At 35.9% G+C, this 14,332-nt stretch overlaps 3 protein-coding genes across 5 annotated transcripts; 2 read left to right on the plus strand and 1 right to left on the minus strand.

Moving 5' to 3' along the window:
* The first annotated feature begins 835 nt into the window (after nt 1-835).
* On the plus strand, nt 836-3,530 carry LOC122281491 (ATP synthase gamma chain, chloroplastic-like). 3 transcript variants are annotated; one of them, XM_043093006.1, is made up of 5 exons: nt 836-988; nt 1,099-1,161; nt 1,464-1,675; nt 2,053-2,122; nt 2,264-3,530. In XM_043093006.1, exons 3-5 carry the CDS (start codon nt 1,643-1,645, stop codon nt 3,397-3,399), a joined length of 1,239 nt encoding a protein of 412 aa, XP_042948940.1. In that variant the 5' UTR covers nt 836-988; nt 1,099-1,161; nt 1,464-1,642; the 3' UTR covers nt 3,400-3,530. The 3 variants fall into 3 exon arrangements, with proteins under 3 accessions (XP_042948940.1, XP_042948942.1, XP_042948941.1); XM_043093007.1 differs by having other exon boundaries at nt 872-988; nt 1,106-1,161; XM_043093008.1 differs by lacking the exon at nt 1,099-1,161 and having other exon boundaries at nt 837-988.
* Nucleotides 3,531-6,500: 2,970 nt separating this feature from the next.
* On the plus strand, nt 6,501-7,788 carry LOC122281495 (DNA topoisomerase 1-like). Its single transcript, XM_043093012.1, has 2 exons — nt 6,501-6,729; nt 6,920-7,788. The coding sequence occupies exons 1-2, from the start codon at nt 6,656-6,658 to the stop codon at nt 7,503-7,505; spliced, it is 660 nt and encodes a 219-aa protein (XP_042948946.1). The 5' UTR covers nt 6,501-6,655; the 3' UTR covers nt 7,506-7,788.
* A 1,038-nt stretch (nt 7,789-8,826) lies between these two features.
* Nucleotides 8,827-10,091, minus strand: LOC122281494 (heterodimeric geranylgeranyl pyrophosphate synthase small subunit, chloroplastic-like). Its single transcript, XM_043093010.1, has one exon. It carries the CDS (start codon nt 9,925-9,927, stop codon nt 9,013-9,015), a length of 915 nt encoding a protein of 304 aa, XP_042948944.1. The 5' UTR covers nt 9,928-10,091; the 3' UTR covers nt 8,827-9,012.
* Nucleotides 10,092-14,332: the final 4,241 nt, after the last annotated feature.

Consider the following 14,332-nt stretch of genomic DNA (forward strand, 5'->3'; position numbering starts at 1 on the left):
AATATTATTTCATAAAATATTATCATCAAAAATTTAAAATGTATATTAAAATATTTTATTTTTAAAATTTTATTTTTACATATATATTACAAATTATCAAGATTTAATTTTATACATATATTGATATTTTTATAATTTTTAAATGTCAATATGTCGCATACTAAAAAATTTAATCTTTCCTTAAAAAAATTTTGTTACCATTAAATTGCATCTTATATAATAAAATATAAAAATAAAATAATGATGTGACGTATAATATTTTTCTTAATTTTATCACGTAATCAAAGAAATTCAAGGTTAAAGCCTTTTCCCACGCGCTTTTTTTAAATTAATATCTAATTTATTATATTTAAATTAAAAAGATAAATCATATATTAATTAAAAATTTATTACTAAGCATTTCTCCGTTCAAAATTATTCAATAAAATTACGATAATTCTTATCTGAAGCCTTTATTTTAAGTAAAATTCTATATGGAGTCATTTTTGTAGATTCCTTTGTGCACTCTAGTGATATGATTAATTGTGTATTAAAAAAATTAATCCAGCCAATCATATCAGTGGAGTGCACAGAGAATGCGCAAAAATGACTGTATGTAACATTACTCTTATTTTAATGCACCGTGGCCGCACACATTTGTCACGCTGGCACAATGCAAAAAGAAAAGTATAGTTACAAGTACAATTGTGTACTAATCTGTGTATCAATATGATGTGATTGGTCAAAAAGTAAATTTTATTGAAAACAGTGTTAATTTAAATTTTAAGTATGAATAAATCAGTGTTGGTACACATATTAATACGCGATTGTATTTATATGTAGCAAAACTCAATGCAAAATGACCAAACTAGAGGTCCAGTAATAAAAACCCAAATTTTCTTCTCGTGACCTTCCCCTTCCCCCTTCCCGTTCCCGCGAAGGCAATGTCACCCACTGGAGCGTTCCTCTCAGAGGTCCATCTCGCCGGCACCCATTTTCAACACTTGCCGTGAGCTCCTATTATTAAACTGTTTTCTATGATTTAGTTTGATTTCTATGATTTAGGGTTTCTATGATTTATTGAACTCGTGCTTATCTCCCTTATATCCTAATCTCAAGTATGCAGTTCATTGGCTCACATTTCTTCGTTTGAAAAGCCAACTTCTCTCTGACTCTTTTTCTGTGAGTTCTTTACTTATAACTTTTCTTCCTTTTGGGTTATTAGTCTATTTGTTTGCTGAGGACTTTTGGTAAATTTTGATATTTGGGGAACTTCCATTGGGTTGAAGGTTAAGTTGTCAGGATCTTTGTTTCAGTTGGCGTTCTATACTTTTCTCTGCAACCAAAAGGGACAACAAGGAAAATAGATTTTATGTTAGGAATTTGGTTTTGAATTTTGCACTTCAATATTTGGCAGGCCCATTTTCTGTCTCTCTCATCTAGTTGTTGCTTATGACAGTCTGATTATTGCTTGTGCATTGTAGTGTATAAGTATATAAACTTACAGTGGACGTCGGTGCGGCGAGGTGAGCACGGAGCAGTTACGTCGGTGGCCTTAGGAACGTTTCACGGTGAGCTCACAGCTTGGGAACAAGATGCAGAGCTTGGGGCTTTTTCACTCCTTTGAAATGGCTTTCGTTCGTTTCTAGGTAGTGGCTCATTCATGTTCTCCTCAGTAGTGGTTCTTTCGTTCTCGGTAAGCATTTTTCACCCTTTTACGGTTTGTCATTAATTTTTCATATAAAAAAAAGACATGTCACTATACACACAGGCCGGTGTGGCCAGTGTGTTAAAATCTCAGCTGCTCCCTAGCAGAACTGATAAAATTATGGAAAAATCTATTTGATGTGGCATTAAATAATAGGTTCACGAGTAAAATGTAATTAATAATTTCCAATTATCTAATGCCACATCATAGGATGATAAGTAGCATTACTCTTCTTTCAATTTGTTACTTAAATGTAATGCCGTTCAGATGCATTTTTATCTAGTTATTGTCAATATATGTTCCTCCTTCCTTTCTTCTTTGCCCTGGATTATCACGCTAACCAAACAGTCCCTCAAATTGATCAGACTGTCCAGACACAGATTGGTGTGTTAGTCTTGCCGGGGAGTGCAGAACCAGTACTCCAGTCTCCTCCGGGTAAGAACCTTCAGATTCCCTTCTCATCACATTTTCTAAAACCTAAAATCTTCAAAGCTCAAATATCTATGTTGTTGTAGAAAACCCCAGGATAAGTTGCTAAAATCCTTCCATTTCCCCCACACCTTTCTTTTTCACCAGCAACAGGTTTTATCATAGCTATGTGGGTCTCTGCAAAACCTTCAATTTCTAATATTTCTTCACTTTCTTTTAATTCCCACCAAAAACCATTTCGCATTTTACCCCATATCTCTCTCCCATGTGATCTATCTCAATCTTCGCAAACAACCCAAGTTTATTGTGGTGTTCGTGAACTCCGAGGGCGGATTGATGCTATCAAAAATACCCATAAAATCACTGAGGCTATGAAGCTTGTGGCGGCCGCAAGGGTTCGACGAGCTCAAGAGGCTGTCATCAATGGCCGACCCTTCTCGGAGACCCTTGTAGAAATGTTATACCATATCAATGAGCAGCTTCAATTAGAAGACATAGATGTTCCTTTAACAAATGTTAGGCCTATCAAGAAAGTTGCCCTTGTGGTTATCACTGGTGATCGGGGTCTCTGCGGCAATTTCAACAACTTAGTTATCAAAAAGGCTGAGACCCGGCTCTCCGAATTAAAGAATCTTGGATTGGATTACACTGTAATCAGTGTTGGCAAGAAGGGTAATTCATATTTCAGGCGTAGGGATAACATCCCGGTGGATAGGTTTATTGAAGGAGGGAGTTTCCCTACGGTGAAAGAAGCTCAAGCGATTGCAGATGATGTATTTTCGCTATTTGTCAGTGAAGAGGTTGATAAGGTTGAGCTAGTGTATACTAAATTCATGTCATTGGTTAAGAGTGATCCTGTGATTCATACATTGCTTCCATTGTCCCCTAGAGGAGTTGTGTGTGATGTGAATGGAAACTGTGTTGATGCCATGGAGGATGAGTTCTTTAGGTTGACAACTAAGGAGGGGAAGTTTTTTGTGGAGAGGGATAGTGTGAGGGCAAAGATGGAGTTATCGCCACTGATGCAGTTTGAGCAGGATCCAATTCAGATTCTTGATGCCATGATGCCTCTTTATTTGAATAGCCAGATTTTGAAGGCATTGCAGGAATCACTGGCAAGTGAGCTCGCCTCTAGGATGAATGCTATGAGTAATGCAACGGATAATGCAGTGGAGTTGAAGAAGACTCTTTCAATTGCATACAATCGGGGGAGACAAGCAAAAATTACTAGTGAGTTATTGGAGATTGTTGCAGGAGCTGAGGCACTAACACAGCTTGATTGACTGTCAAGCTTGTAACGAATATCGACATCTTCATAGACAGTTTTTCTTGTAATGATATCCTGAGTTGTAATACACATTGAGATCTTGAATATGGAATTAAGTTGGAAGTCGTTACATTTGATCTTCTACAATACGGTGCCTTTTGTTTATTATATCACCTCATTTCGTTTGTTAATTGATTGATCCACGCATTAAATTATAAAAAAAAAAAAAAAAAAAAAAAAAAAAAAAAAAAAAAAAAACCATGAATTTCTCATCGGAATTCAAATTGTTTACTTTTTCCTAGCTTTATCTCAGTATCCAGGATTCTGTTTCATATTACTTCAGTCAGATGCTGCTTAAAAAGCTAAAAATTACATTAGTCGAATGTTGTTATTCATGGTAGTCTAGCAAGCTGATTCACGCACAAGGGTAGCTGTTGATCATATATTCAGGGTGTCGGCCATATAATGTCAAGGAGCTACCGCAAACTTTATTGCGGCCTTTCTGAAGCAATGCACACCAGAAGTTTAAGCCTTATAAAAAAAATGTTTAACTCGTTGATGTGAATCGAGCCTATTAACCCATCAATGCTCATTCAAAGGAAATCTTCTCTTTCCAAGAAAAATTAGTCCCAGAAAAGGGTCATAGAAAAATTCAATACTTGCCAGTAAAGTATATCACTGAAACCAGTTGACTTCTTTCTGATTCTTGGTCAGAACTTTCCGGAAAGTGAGGCCAATATGAGTAGACACTTATGGAGTGCACGCCTGAGGCTAAAGGTTATGATCACCACATTGGCTTGTTAAAGTAATTTTTAAAATTTGATAAAAATATACAATTTAAAATTTTTTTATCCATAATTATACATTAGATTAGTCATTAAATTCATCAAAATAATAATATAATATTTTTTTAATAATAATATTTTTAATTTATTTTTTATATTTTACAATTACACTAACCACATTAATAATTTAATTTAATACTTAAATTATTGATTCCCAAATCAAAGCATTTCTTTCAATTTATGCAAATTAGTCCTTTGGTATTATTTTGCACATCCAGGGTGCTATTATATGTGCACTAACATGATAATAGTAGTCCCTACTATGATCATTTAATGCTGACAAGAAAGCACATTCACAAAAGCTAGTTAAAAAAAAAAAAAACATTAATCTCCCATAGTATACCTTAAACATGACCAGAGCCTTCTACAAAGTATCAACCTTCAACTAAATGTAGCTTTTATTTTTTCTGTTATGTAACATTTAAAGTAAGGTAAAAGAAATAACTAATTTTTGTTGTAAAAACACTTGAAAAAGATCAAGAAAATCCACTGATTAAAATTGAATAAAAAAGACATTTGCTTGATGAACAGTAAACTTCAAATTTGAAGGAACCACAAGTTTTACTGTAGCTCATATCTTCCCCCATTCATCCTTTTAGCTAATCTAATGCAGTTCTAATTTGATGAAATTTATTATATTTTATATTTAGCTAGATTTTTGATGAAGCAAATGCTAATACTCTAAAGTCTATCCCGCCTCTGTAGAATGAATCCCAAGGGGTTACCAAGATTCTCTTGCTTGTTTTTTGAAGTAATCCAAGAGGCTGAGAGCAACAAAAAATCTGATCGGTTTGTCTGGTTTTTTGTTTTATAATGCACAATTTGATAGCCGAATACGATGAATGACGGCTTCCTAATTGTTGCATGTGCGTCACATTGCCGGGCAATGAGAGCTTCCAGGAACCAAATCCCTTTCAGTCGGCAACTTTGTCTTTAAATCTATTCACTTTTCTGTCTTTTTGTTTAACACAGCAACTTTGTCGTATCTAAAGTGTTCTTGCCACAGGACTTTTTCTTGATCAGGAGTACTAAGATTCTCGCATTGTTTGTAATGTATTTCTATTGCATGCTCTCTCTCCTTTTTTTACATGTAAATATGGAAAAGCATCCCTTTAACTGTGTACACTGCATTCTTCCTCTCTTTTTAAATTTTACTGTTGTCCTTTTGCTTCAATCTTCTTGCCACTTTATATGCTTTCACGACAGTAACTGATCTATGAGCTGTGAATATTAGGAAAGTGGGTGTGCCATCATATCCCAACTTGGCACAAACACATTGAATTAAGAGTGCTTTTCTTTAACAATTATGTCACCGGGAGATATGAACAGAATGCTAGACCAGGTTGTAAACTTAGCCAAACACACACTGTACCCGCGCACACAGACACTCTTCCAACATAAGTCTTTTCAAAATCTGCTTGATTAGCATAAGTTTAACTCTACCTCTTTCACTAGGAAAATCAAATACTTGACATAAACATTAAAGTACACATTTACTGAGATTGCACATGCTCGTTCCAGTCAGAAGTAGGGTTTAGACTTAAGAGTTTAATATAATGGGAAAAAATGGAAACCAAATCTAGGAAGCAAGGGCTTAGTGCCCAAAAATACTGTGACTTGATTTTTTTTTTTTTTTTAACAATGTTATTATACTAAATAGGGACGGCCGATCAATGATCATAACTCCCATGTTTCCTTTCCTTTTTAAGTGTCCTTGAGATAAGATGAGTTGAGATAAAAGTTAAAAATTAAATAAAATATTATTATTATTTTGAAATTTAAAAAAATTAAATTATTTATTATATTTTATGTAAAAATTTAAAAAAATTATAATAATGAAATAATAAAAAATGAAATGAAATATTTTCACTATCTAAACATAGCCTAATTTACTTTGGCCACTCTTAAGACTGTGTTTGTTTGTCAAAACAATTTTAATTCATCTTAAATTGATTATTGACGAGATTTATTAAGTTTTTAATTTTTTATATTAAAAATATATATATCTCAATATATTTTATATTTAAATATATATTAATGAAATACATTTGTTCTGATTCAATGAGGCAGATAAAAGTGGCGTTTGTGCATGACCGTATAATGGGAGGATCCCAATAGATTGAACCACTATTCGGATCTACGAGGGAGTGACTGGAGTTAGTAAAAGAAGTGAGTATTTCCCAGAGTGAAATACAATGAATACCCGTCACATTGGAGATCTCGAGAAAGACAAAAAAGAAAAATAGTCCCGTCTTATTCCTTTCCCCCTTGAGGGCGCCTTGTAATTTGGCTCCATAAAATCGACCACATCATTAAGAGAAACATCCTAGGAAAAAAGAAAGAAGTGACGAGGATATAGAAATACAGCGCTAGCCAGGAAAGTGGTGACAGACCTAATAAACCGTCTTCCTTAAACTTTCCTTACCCATGCTGCAGATATCGCTTCAGAATCTGACCAAAGTTGCGACTTTTGGAAGTTCTCAATCCAATTCCAGAGAAAGGTAGATCCTTGTTTTCTCAGCTAGTTTTCCCCCAACATGAATTTGCTAACTAGTTAGAGTAATCTTTGAATCTCTGTATGTCTCAGCTTGTAATTCCTTTATGTGTAATCAACCGTGGAAATGGTTGAGACCCATGTGTGAAAAGAAGCAGCTTTGAGTTGTTATTTTGTTTTGATATTTGGGTTTGTAGGCAATCATCGATGGAGAATAGATATGGTTTATTGAGGCAGAGCAGTGGTTTCTGGAGGTCCTTGAGAGATGGAGACTTTGAGGAAGAGGAAGTCTGGGCTGTTCTCAGAAATACAACAGATTCTACTTCCATGGTAGGCAAACCCAAGCAACCCTCTATTTCTGTTCCTAGACAACTTCCAACTGCTTCAAGAATGATACCAAGAGCTACAGCCAGCGGCAGCAGTAGCAATAGCTCCTCTCATGAAGCCAAAATTGTTCAGAATTCAGCACCTGTAAACATTCCTGACTGGTCACAAATTTCTAGAAAAAAGTCAAAGAAGATCTCTAGGTATGATACATGGGTTGGTAATGATGATGATGACGACGATGACGGGGATTTGAATGATGGCCAGGGCAGCGATGAAGATGATGACGATGATGAGGACAATTACAAGTTACCTCCACATGAATTCATTGCAAAAAGGCTTGCAAGAAGTCACATATCCTCTTTTTCTGTTTTTGAAGGTGCTGGGAGGACCCTTAAAGGGAGGGATCTTAGCAAAGTCAGGAATGCTGTTCTAACAAAAACTGGTTTCCTTGAATAACAGGGAAGGGTGTCTCCATGAACATGATTCCATGTGCCTTTTGTTTTTCAAAGATTTAGGTATGGTAGCTTGTGGTTGTTCCTTTAGTCTTTGGAGGTGTCCTTCTGGTTTGTGTTCAGAGTGTGAGAAATTTATTTTGATGTAAAAAAGCAATTAATTGGTCCCCCACTCCCATGTGACCTTTGCTTTGATAAGCTTGATTGTAGTAAAATTTAGGGGCTACTGAGGGACCAAAAAATGTAAAAATATTAGATGTAGTAATGCTTATCTTAATTAGGAGGAATGATCATGTAAATCACAAAATACAGCCCTGCAAACCAGTTGACGGTTTTGGACACGAAATTAACTTCAAGGTCGGTCTATTCATGGTCATTGCCTTTCAAATCTCGACAGAACCCTGCATTCTGGTATGTGTTGTGATAGCTGAAGTGAAGGATCAGTACTTCCCTAACTTGATTGTCGGCTAAGGCATTGAAAGAAGACAACAATATACTGATTATTTAAGGATTATATATCATGGGTCGAAGTAGATATTGCTTGATAATAAGACTATCCATTATCATGATCTAGTTTCATTCAAAATTTACGTTTATAAACTCTCCCACTGTCTCTAAAAAAATAAAAATAAAAAATCAGAAAAAAATCAGAAAAAACATCACAGCTATTCTATGAGGATGATGGTTCCTGATTATCAATTTTAATTATGTAGAAGACTAAAACAACTAAGAAATGAATCAATGATGATGATGGTTGTAATAAAAAGAACCGATGCCTGGACCTGGGCTTAATAAACTGGCTAGCCAAGCTCTCCCCTTTTCAGCTACTGGGTGCATCCCCAGAGAGCATCTATAAGGCAAAACCAAAGATATACTAAAATTATTCGACAATTGAAAAAGACTGCCACCAACATCATTTGTATATATTAATACAAGTGCAACAATAAGTCTCTTTGATTGTCAGTGCTCCTTGCAATATTTTAGACAAGCTTAACTAGAAAACAACAAGCTTCCTTTAACTTTTTTCTACCTTCAATGATTTTTGTTTTCAATTGTCTAATCAGCATACCATTCTTGACCCTTTTTATTAATCAAGTTGAAGTGAATCCTTTTAATTTTTTAAAATTTCTCCATTGTTGGCCACTTTTTTTTAGGCATTTACTATTATTATTTTTTCTTCTGTGAGAAAAATAAAGAAGCATTGTCTACCACATGCAGAAGTGCGTGCCACTGTATATGCTCGTTTTTTACATTTTGGAAATCATGCATATATTCAAGGGATCACATGATGCCAAATAGATACAGGTTCTTATAAGGGCAAGAAGTGAAATAGTCACCAATCGCAGTAAATTCTCAGAAAATTACAATCATGGCCAAACATGTTTCACGACAAAACTAAGTTCGACATAGAAATAAACAAGTTTGACACAACTTGTGAGGTTTGAATCCATGTCATGCCCTGTCCCATATGTTCCTCTTCTTTCCTTAAATCAACATCAAGACCTCTCATCTCAAGCATTAACAAAGCTAGAAATTGCCTCGAATTTTCCTCCCTCGAATTCGTCCAATTCCTTGAGTGCCAAATTTCTTAGCTCTTCAACCACTCTTACTAATCCTTTTTCTTTTTTTCCAATACCACTTGACATCCCTCTTATCATCCCCACATATAGACCAAATCTCCTCAGCTTCTCTATTTCCTCCTCACCTCCTCCTCCTAGGATTGCCCCACACATGGCGGCGCATGCGTGTAATCCGCCGTCTTTCTTCTTGCACACATGCTCAATCCATGCAATGTTGCTTACTTCCTCATTGTCCCATTGAGAAGAGGATTCCAATTCGTGGTATTGGCCCTCAACCATTCCTTGTGAACCCATGGCACGTGCAATCTCGATGATCACCCTCAAGATACGGTCCGAGTTATTTTGGGTCGGGTCGTCTGCTTTAGCTAATAATTCAAACCCAAAAGGAACCATGGCATCCGGGATGAGAAGCTCTATGTTTGGGTTGTAAGTATGGTGGGTCATGGGCCTGGACTTGGGCCTAGGCCTGTCTGTCAATGGAAGTTGCTCGTGAACAAACGAGGCCGTATACATGAGGTGGAGTGCGGAGGCCGTCGCTATGGATTGGTCCCGATGGCCGCCGACGAGCTCACATGCAGCAACACACAGTGCCGGGGCAGTGGTTTCAGGGGCTGATAAAACAAAATGTCTCATGGGCTCGAAGACTTCAAGTGGAGGCCGTAGCGGAATGGTTTGCTTGAGATGGGCCTCAATCTCACCATTGATGGAGGTCCAATAAGATTGGTTATGGGACATGGTGACCCTTATAGGCCTGAGAGTGAATGGCCGTCTGCAAGCACTTGATTTTGACAGAAAATGAAGAGTTTGATTGCCATCGAGGAGGTGGTGGAGGAGAGCCACAGCCATGGAACTGAGGAAGAAGAAAGAAACAACAGCTAGTTCTAGCTGAGGAAGAAGAAAGAAATGGAGCTACTTTTTCTTTAATTTTGGGAGGAGATGGGGAGGGGTTAGGTGGAATGCCGAGCCAGGTGAGTGAGGGAAAGTTGAAAAAAATGATAGGGGGCAATTATAGCGTGAATGGAGGTGGTGTGTCTGCAAGTCAATTTGTTTTCTTGTTATTATTCGTTAGATATGGTCACCCGTTTAACATGTTTAGTTTTCAGATGGACCCCATTTTAAAAGGTGAAAAATAAATCTTGACCACACGATTCACGTGGATTTGGTAACAAGTGGACAAAATACACGTGTCAGGACTCCGAATTAATCATCCCCCCATGTGCATGAAGACTTGCATATGTCTATTTTATTTATTTGTTAATCATGTGTATCGCGTGCTTAAACAGTAAAATTAGATAATTTTAAATGAAAGTTAAAATTAAATAAAATATTATTATAATATTATTTTTTAATATAATTATTATTTTAAAATTTAAAAAATTGAATTATTTATAATATTTTATATAAAAATTTAAAAAAATTAAAATGATGAGATGGGATGAAACCGTTTATATATCTCTTAATCAAGCATGAGATTTCTTCCCCACTGTCAAGTAACAAACTTTCTGTTTTTTTTTTTTTTTTTTTTGATAAATTTAGCATTTGTATAATGTTTCTCACATGCAACTTAAAAATGGATTTTAAAAAGTTATTTTCCCCTAAAGAAAGTTGATAAATTTAATAGTGGGTTTTACTAAATACCAACGTTTTTCAGATTCTTCTAGATGGGTTATAAAACTCTTTGATATTATTTAAAATGTAATTAAATTTACCATAGTTGGGCTGCATATGTGGTCCAAGGCCTTGCTGTTGGAGCAACAAAGTGAGGAAGTCAAAAGCCCAATCCCTTTATCCAGTGTATCCAAAGGTTTGGAACTTGGGCCTAAAATGTCACATACAAAGAGATACTAAGGCCTGGTTTGAATAGCAAGATATTTTAATCTCATTATAACTGACAATGGTTGTTATTTTATGTTCTACCCATGGGGCTTTCTCATTAAGGATCTGAAGACGAGACAGGTGCTACTTATAGGAAGAGTTCAAGATGGTTTATATCCTCTGCATTCAAGTCTACATCTTACTTATCCAGCTACATACATGGCAACTAAAGTATATGCAAATAAATGGCATGCACATCTAGGCCACCCACATGCTCGGACACTTCATACTCTAGTGTCATGTCTCTGTTTCAAATAAAAATATTACTTTTTGTCAAAGTTGCATTAGGAAAATCAGCAAAATTACCCTTTCAAGCTCATAGCACTCATGCTCCTCATTTTCTTCACACCATTCATACTGATGTGTGGGGTCTTGCCTCTATTACTTTTTATGATGGATTTCATTTTTATCGAGTGATTATTGATGAATTTTTAGGATATATTTGGTTATTTCTTATGGCACTAAAATCCGATGTTATTTATTTATTTTCATGGATCTTAAATTGATGGAAAATCAATTTAATACGGGTGTCAAAATTATACAAAGCGATGGTGGTGGAGAATTTGTGAATAATTTTCCCAAGACTTATTTTGCTTCCAAAGGAATTAATCATCGATTATCTTGCCTAGAATACCCAGAGCAAAATGATCTTGCTGAAAGATGGCATAATCACATTGTTGAAACTAGTCTCACCCTATTAGTACATTCCTCACTACCAAGTAAATTATGGACCGCTACCTTCCAAATTGTTGTATTTCTCATAAATAAATTGCCCACTCCTACTCTTTAAGGAAAATCTCCATTTGAATTTGCTTTTAACTCTCTTCCAAATGATTCATTCTTTAGAGTTTTTGGATATGCTTGTTATCCCCATCTTACATTGTCTGGGAAGTCCAAACATGATTTTAAATCTACTAAGTGTGTCTTCATTGGTTGCTCACCAAATCACAAGGGCTACCGATGCATGGCTTTGAATATAGGATGTATATATGTATGTGTGTATATATCAAGGCACATTATTTTTAATGAGCATAATTTTTCATTCTCTTCTCAACAGGCTGCTTCCTCAAATAAGATGAAGCTATGAAGCTATTTTCAGTTCGGCCCCTTCCTAAAGATCTACAAACTGGGTTTGCTTTGTCAAATTCAACGTCCCTGGACCCAACTACTTTGAACAAAAATTCAACGGGCTTGTCATCTTCTGGTCTGGATCCATTTAGCTTACCAACTCCTATAGCTGCAGCCCCTTCTCAACTTCCAAGTGATCCCAGCCTAACACACACACACACCAAATGGTCACCCGTTCTCAGGATGGTACACAAAGGTCCAGAATATTTCTATCTACACGGCATCCACTCCCCATTTGTTTTGTGGCAGCCTTGACTAAAATTCCAATTGAGCCCAACACCTATAAACAGGCCCAGAAAGATCCTAAGTGGCGAGAAGCTATGCAATTCAAGATTGGTGCTCTTCATCAAAACAACACCAAGAGTCTTGTTCCTTACCTCCAAACACGAATTTAGTCACTAGTAAATGGGTTTTTAAAGTCAATACTTGTGTTGATGGTTCGGTAGAACTTTATAAGGCACGCCTTGTGGCACAAGGCTTTACACAACTTCAAGGTATTGACTACAATGAAACATTTAGTCCCGTTGTCAAACCAGCCACAATTCGCTTGGTCCTCACCTTGGCTTTATCTCATGGTTAGTCCCTTAAACAACTAGATATTAATAATGTCTTTTTGCATGGAGACTTGCAAGAAAAAAGCCTATTTGACTCAACCACCTAGTTTTGAAGGCTCAAAACATCCAGATTATGTTTGTTACCTTCACAAAGCTTTGTATAGTTTGAAACAGGCCCCATGAGTATGGTATCTCAAGTTTAGCAACTATCTTCAACAAATAGGTTTCCAACGATGTCCCTATGACACATCCTAGTTTTTTTCGTCTCCATGGATTTGAGATACTAATGCTATTAATTTATGTAGATGACATCATTCTTATAGGAACGTTAGCATTGTCCGTCACCAAATTTGTTTCTCATTTGTCTACCACCTTCCGAAAGACTTGGGAGATTTGCATTATTTTCTTGGCGATCAAGTTGCTTGGACTGGTGCATTTTTAACCCTCACACAAACCATATATCTTTTGCCTTTGCTACAACGTTTTGGTATTGAAGGGGTCAAACTAGTCTCGACGCCACTTGCTGTAACAGCCCGCTAGAAATTCAATTGTGGAATTTCTTTTGACCTTAAGAACCTCGTGAAAATTCCGTAAGTTTACATGAATCGACTAATCGCATAGGTTTTAGCCTGTCAACATAGTTAGTGTTATCACTCACTATGGTGCCAGAAATGCGATTTTAATTATTTGAGATAGTTAGAAGTGTCAGAATACATTATAGTCTACACCACTAGGTTTAATTGAATATTTAGGATTTTTCAGTATTAAGTTTGTTACGTTTATTTTTGGAGTGAATAGTAATCTCGATAAACGTACTAAATGCAGTGTTTTCAAAATCACAGTGTGAAATGTCCAAATTAGGTTAGCGAAATTTTATTTGGATACTTGGCAAGATCTTAACCACACATAATGAATAGTATTAGATACTTAGCACAAAGAGAAACCATTAGATGGAATTGTGAAGGAAATCAAGGTGTGAGATCATGACACCTAAGCAAAATACACATTTGGAAAATATCTTAAGAACATAGATTTAAAATACACATGGAAAGATTTTAACCACCTTACTCTTCCAAGTCTACTCCACATTAGAAAATATTTTAAGCTAATTTCGTAGATATTATTGGGTAAAAATATCTTGAGTTAATTTTTGTAGATATTATTAGGTAAGAGAGTCCTACACTCCACTCTCACTCCGGTAAGAGAGTCCTACACTTAACTCTCACTTCGGGTAAGAGAGTCCTACACTTAACTCTCACTCCAGCCTCATCTCTTCTATATCTTATCCACAAGTATCTCCAGCCACCCCTCCCCACGAAATTATCTTCATTTATGCTTTCCATTGAAAGAATACCAAACACTCTCTCTCGGACAGCTTTTAGGAGTTCTTTTGCACACCCATTTCGAACCTTTTGTAAGTGTTTTATCATAAAGTCTCCTTCATATAAGTTGTTCCTCTTTGAGTCTAGTTTCCGTAGATGTATTTTTCGTATCATTCCATGGTCATTTGGTCAGTCAAAAGTATTTTTAACCATGGAAAGGTCATTCTGGGCGTGAATCTGGAGAGTATGTTATAGTTTGGAGTTTTTAACCAAGCTAATGGATAGATATTGGTCCGAAATTTTTATGGAGTATTGTTAACATGTATATATGACTATTGGTTGAGGATTTTTGCATGATTAAAGGTTTTGATG

Source organism: Carya illinoinensis, chromosome 11 (genome assembly GCF_018687715.1).
Source record: "Carya illinoinensis cultivar Pawnee chromosome 11, C.illinoinensisPawnee_v1, whole genome shotgun sequence".
Lineage (NCBI taxonomy): Eukaryota > Viridiplantae > Streptophyta > Magnoliopsida > Fagales > Juglandaceae > Carya > Carya illinoinensis.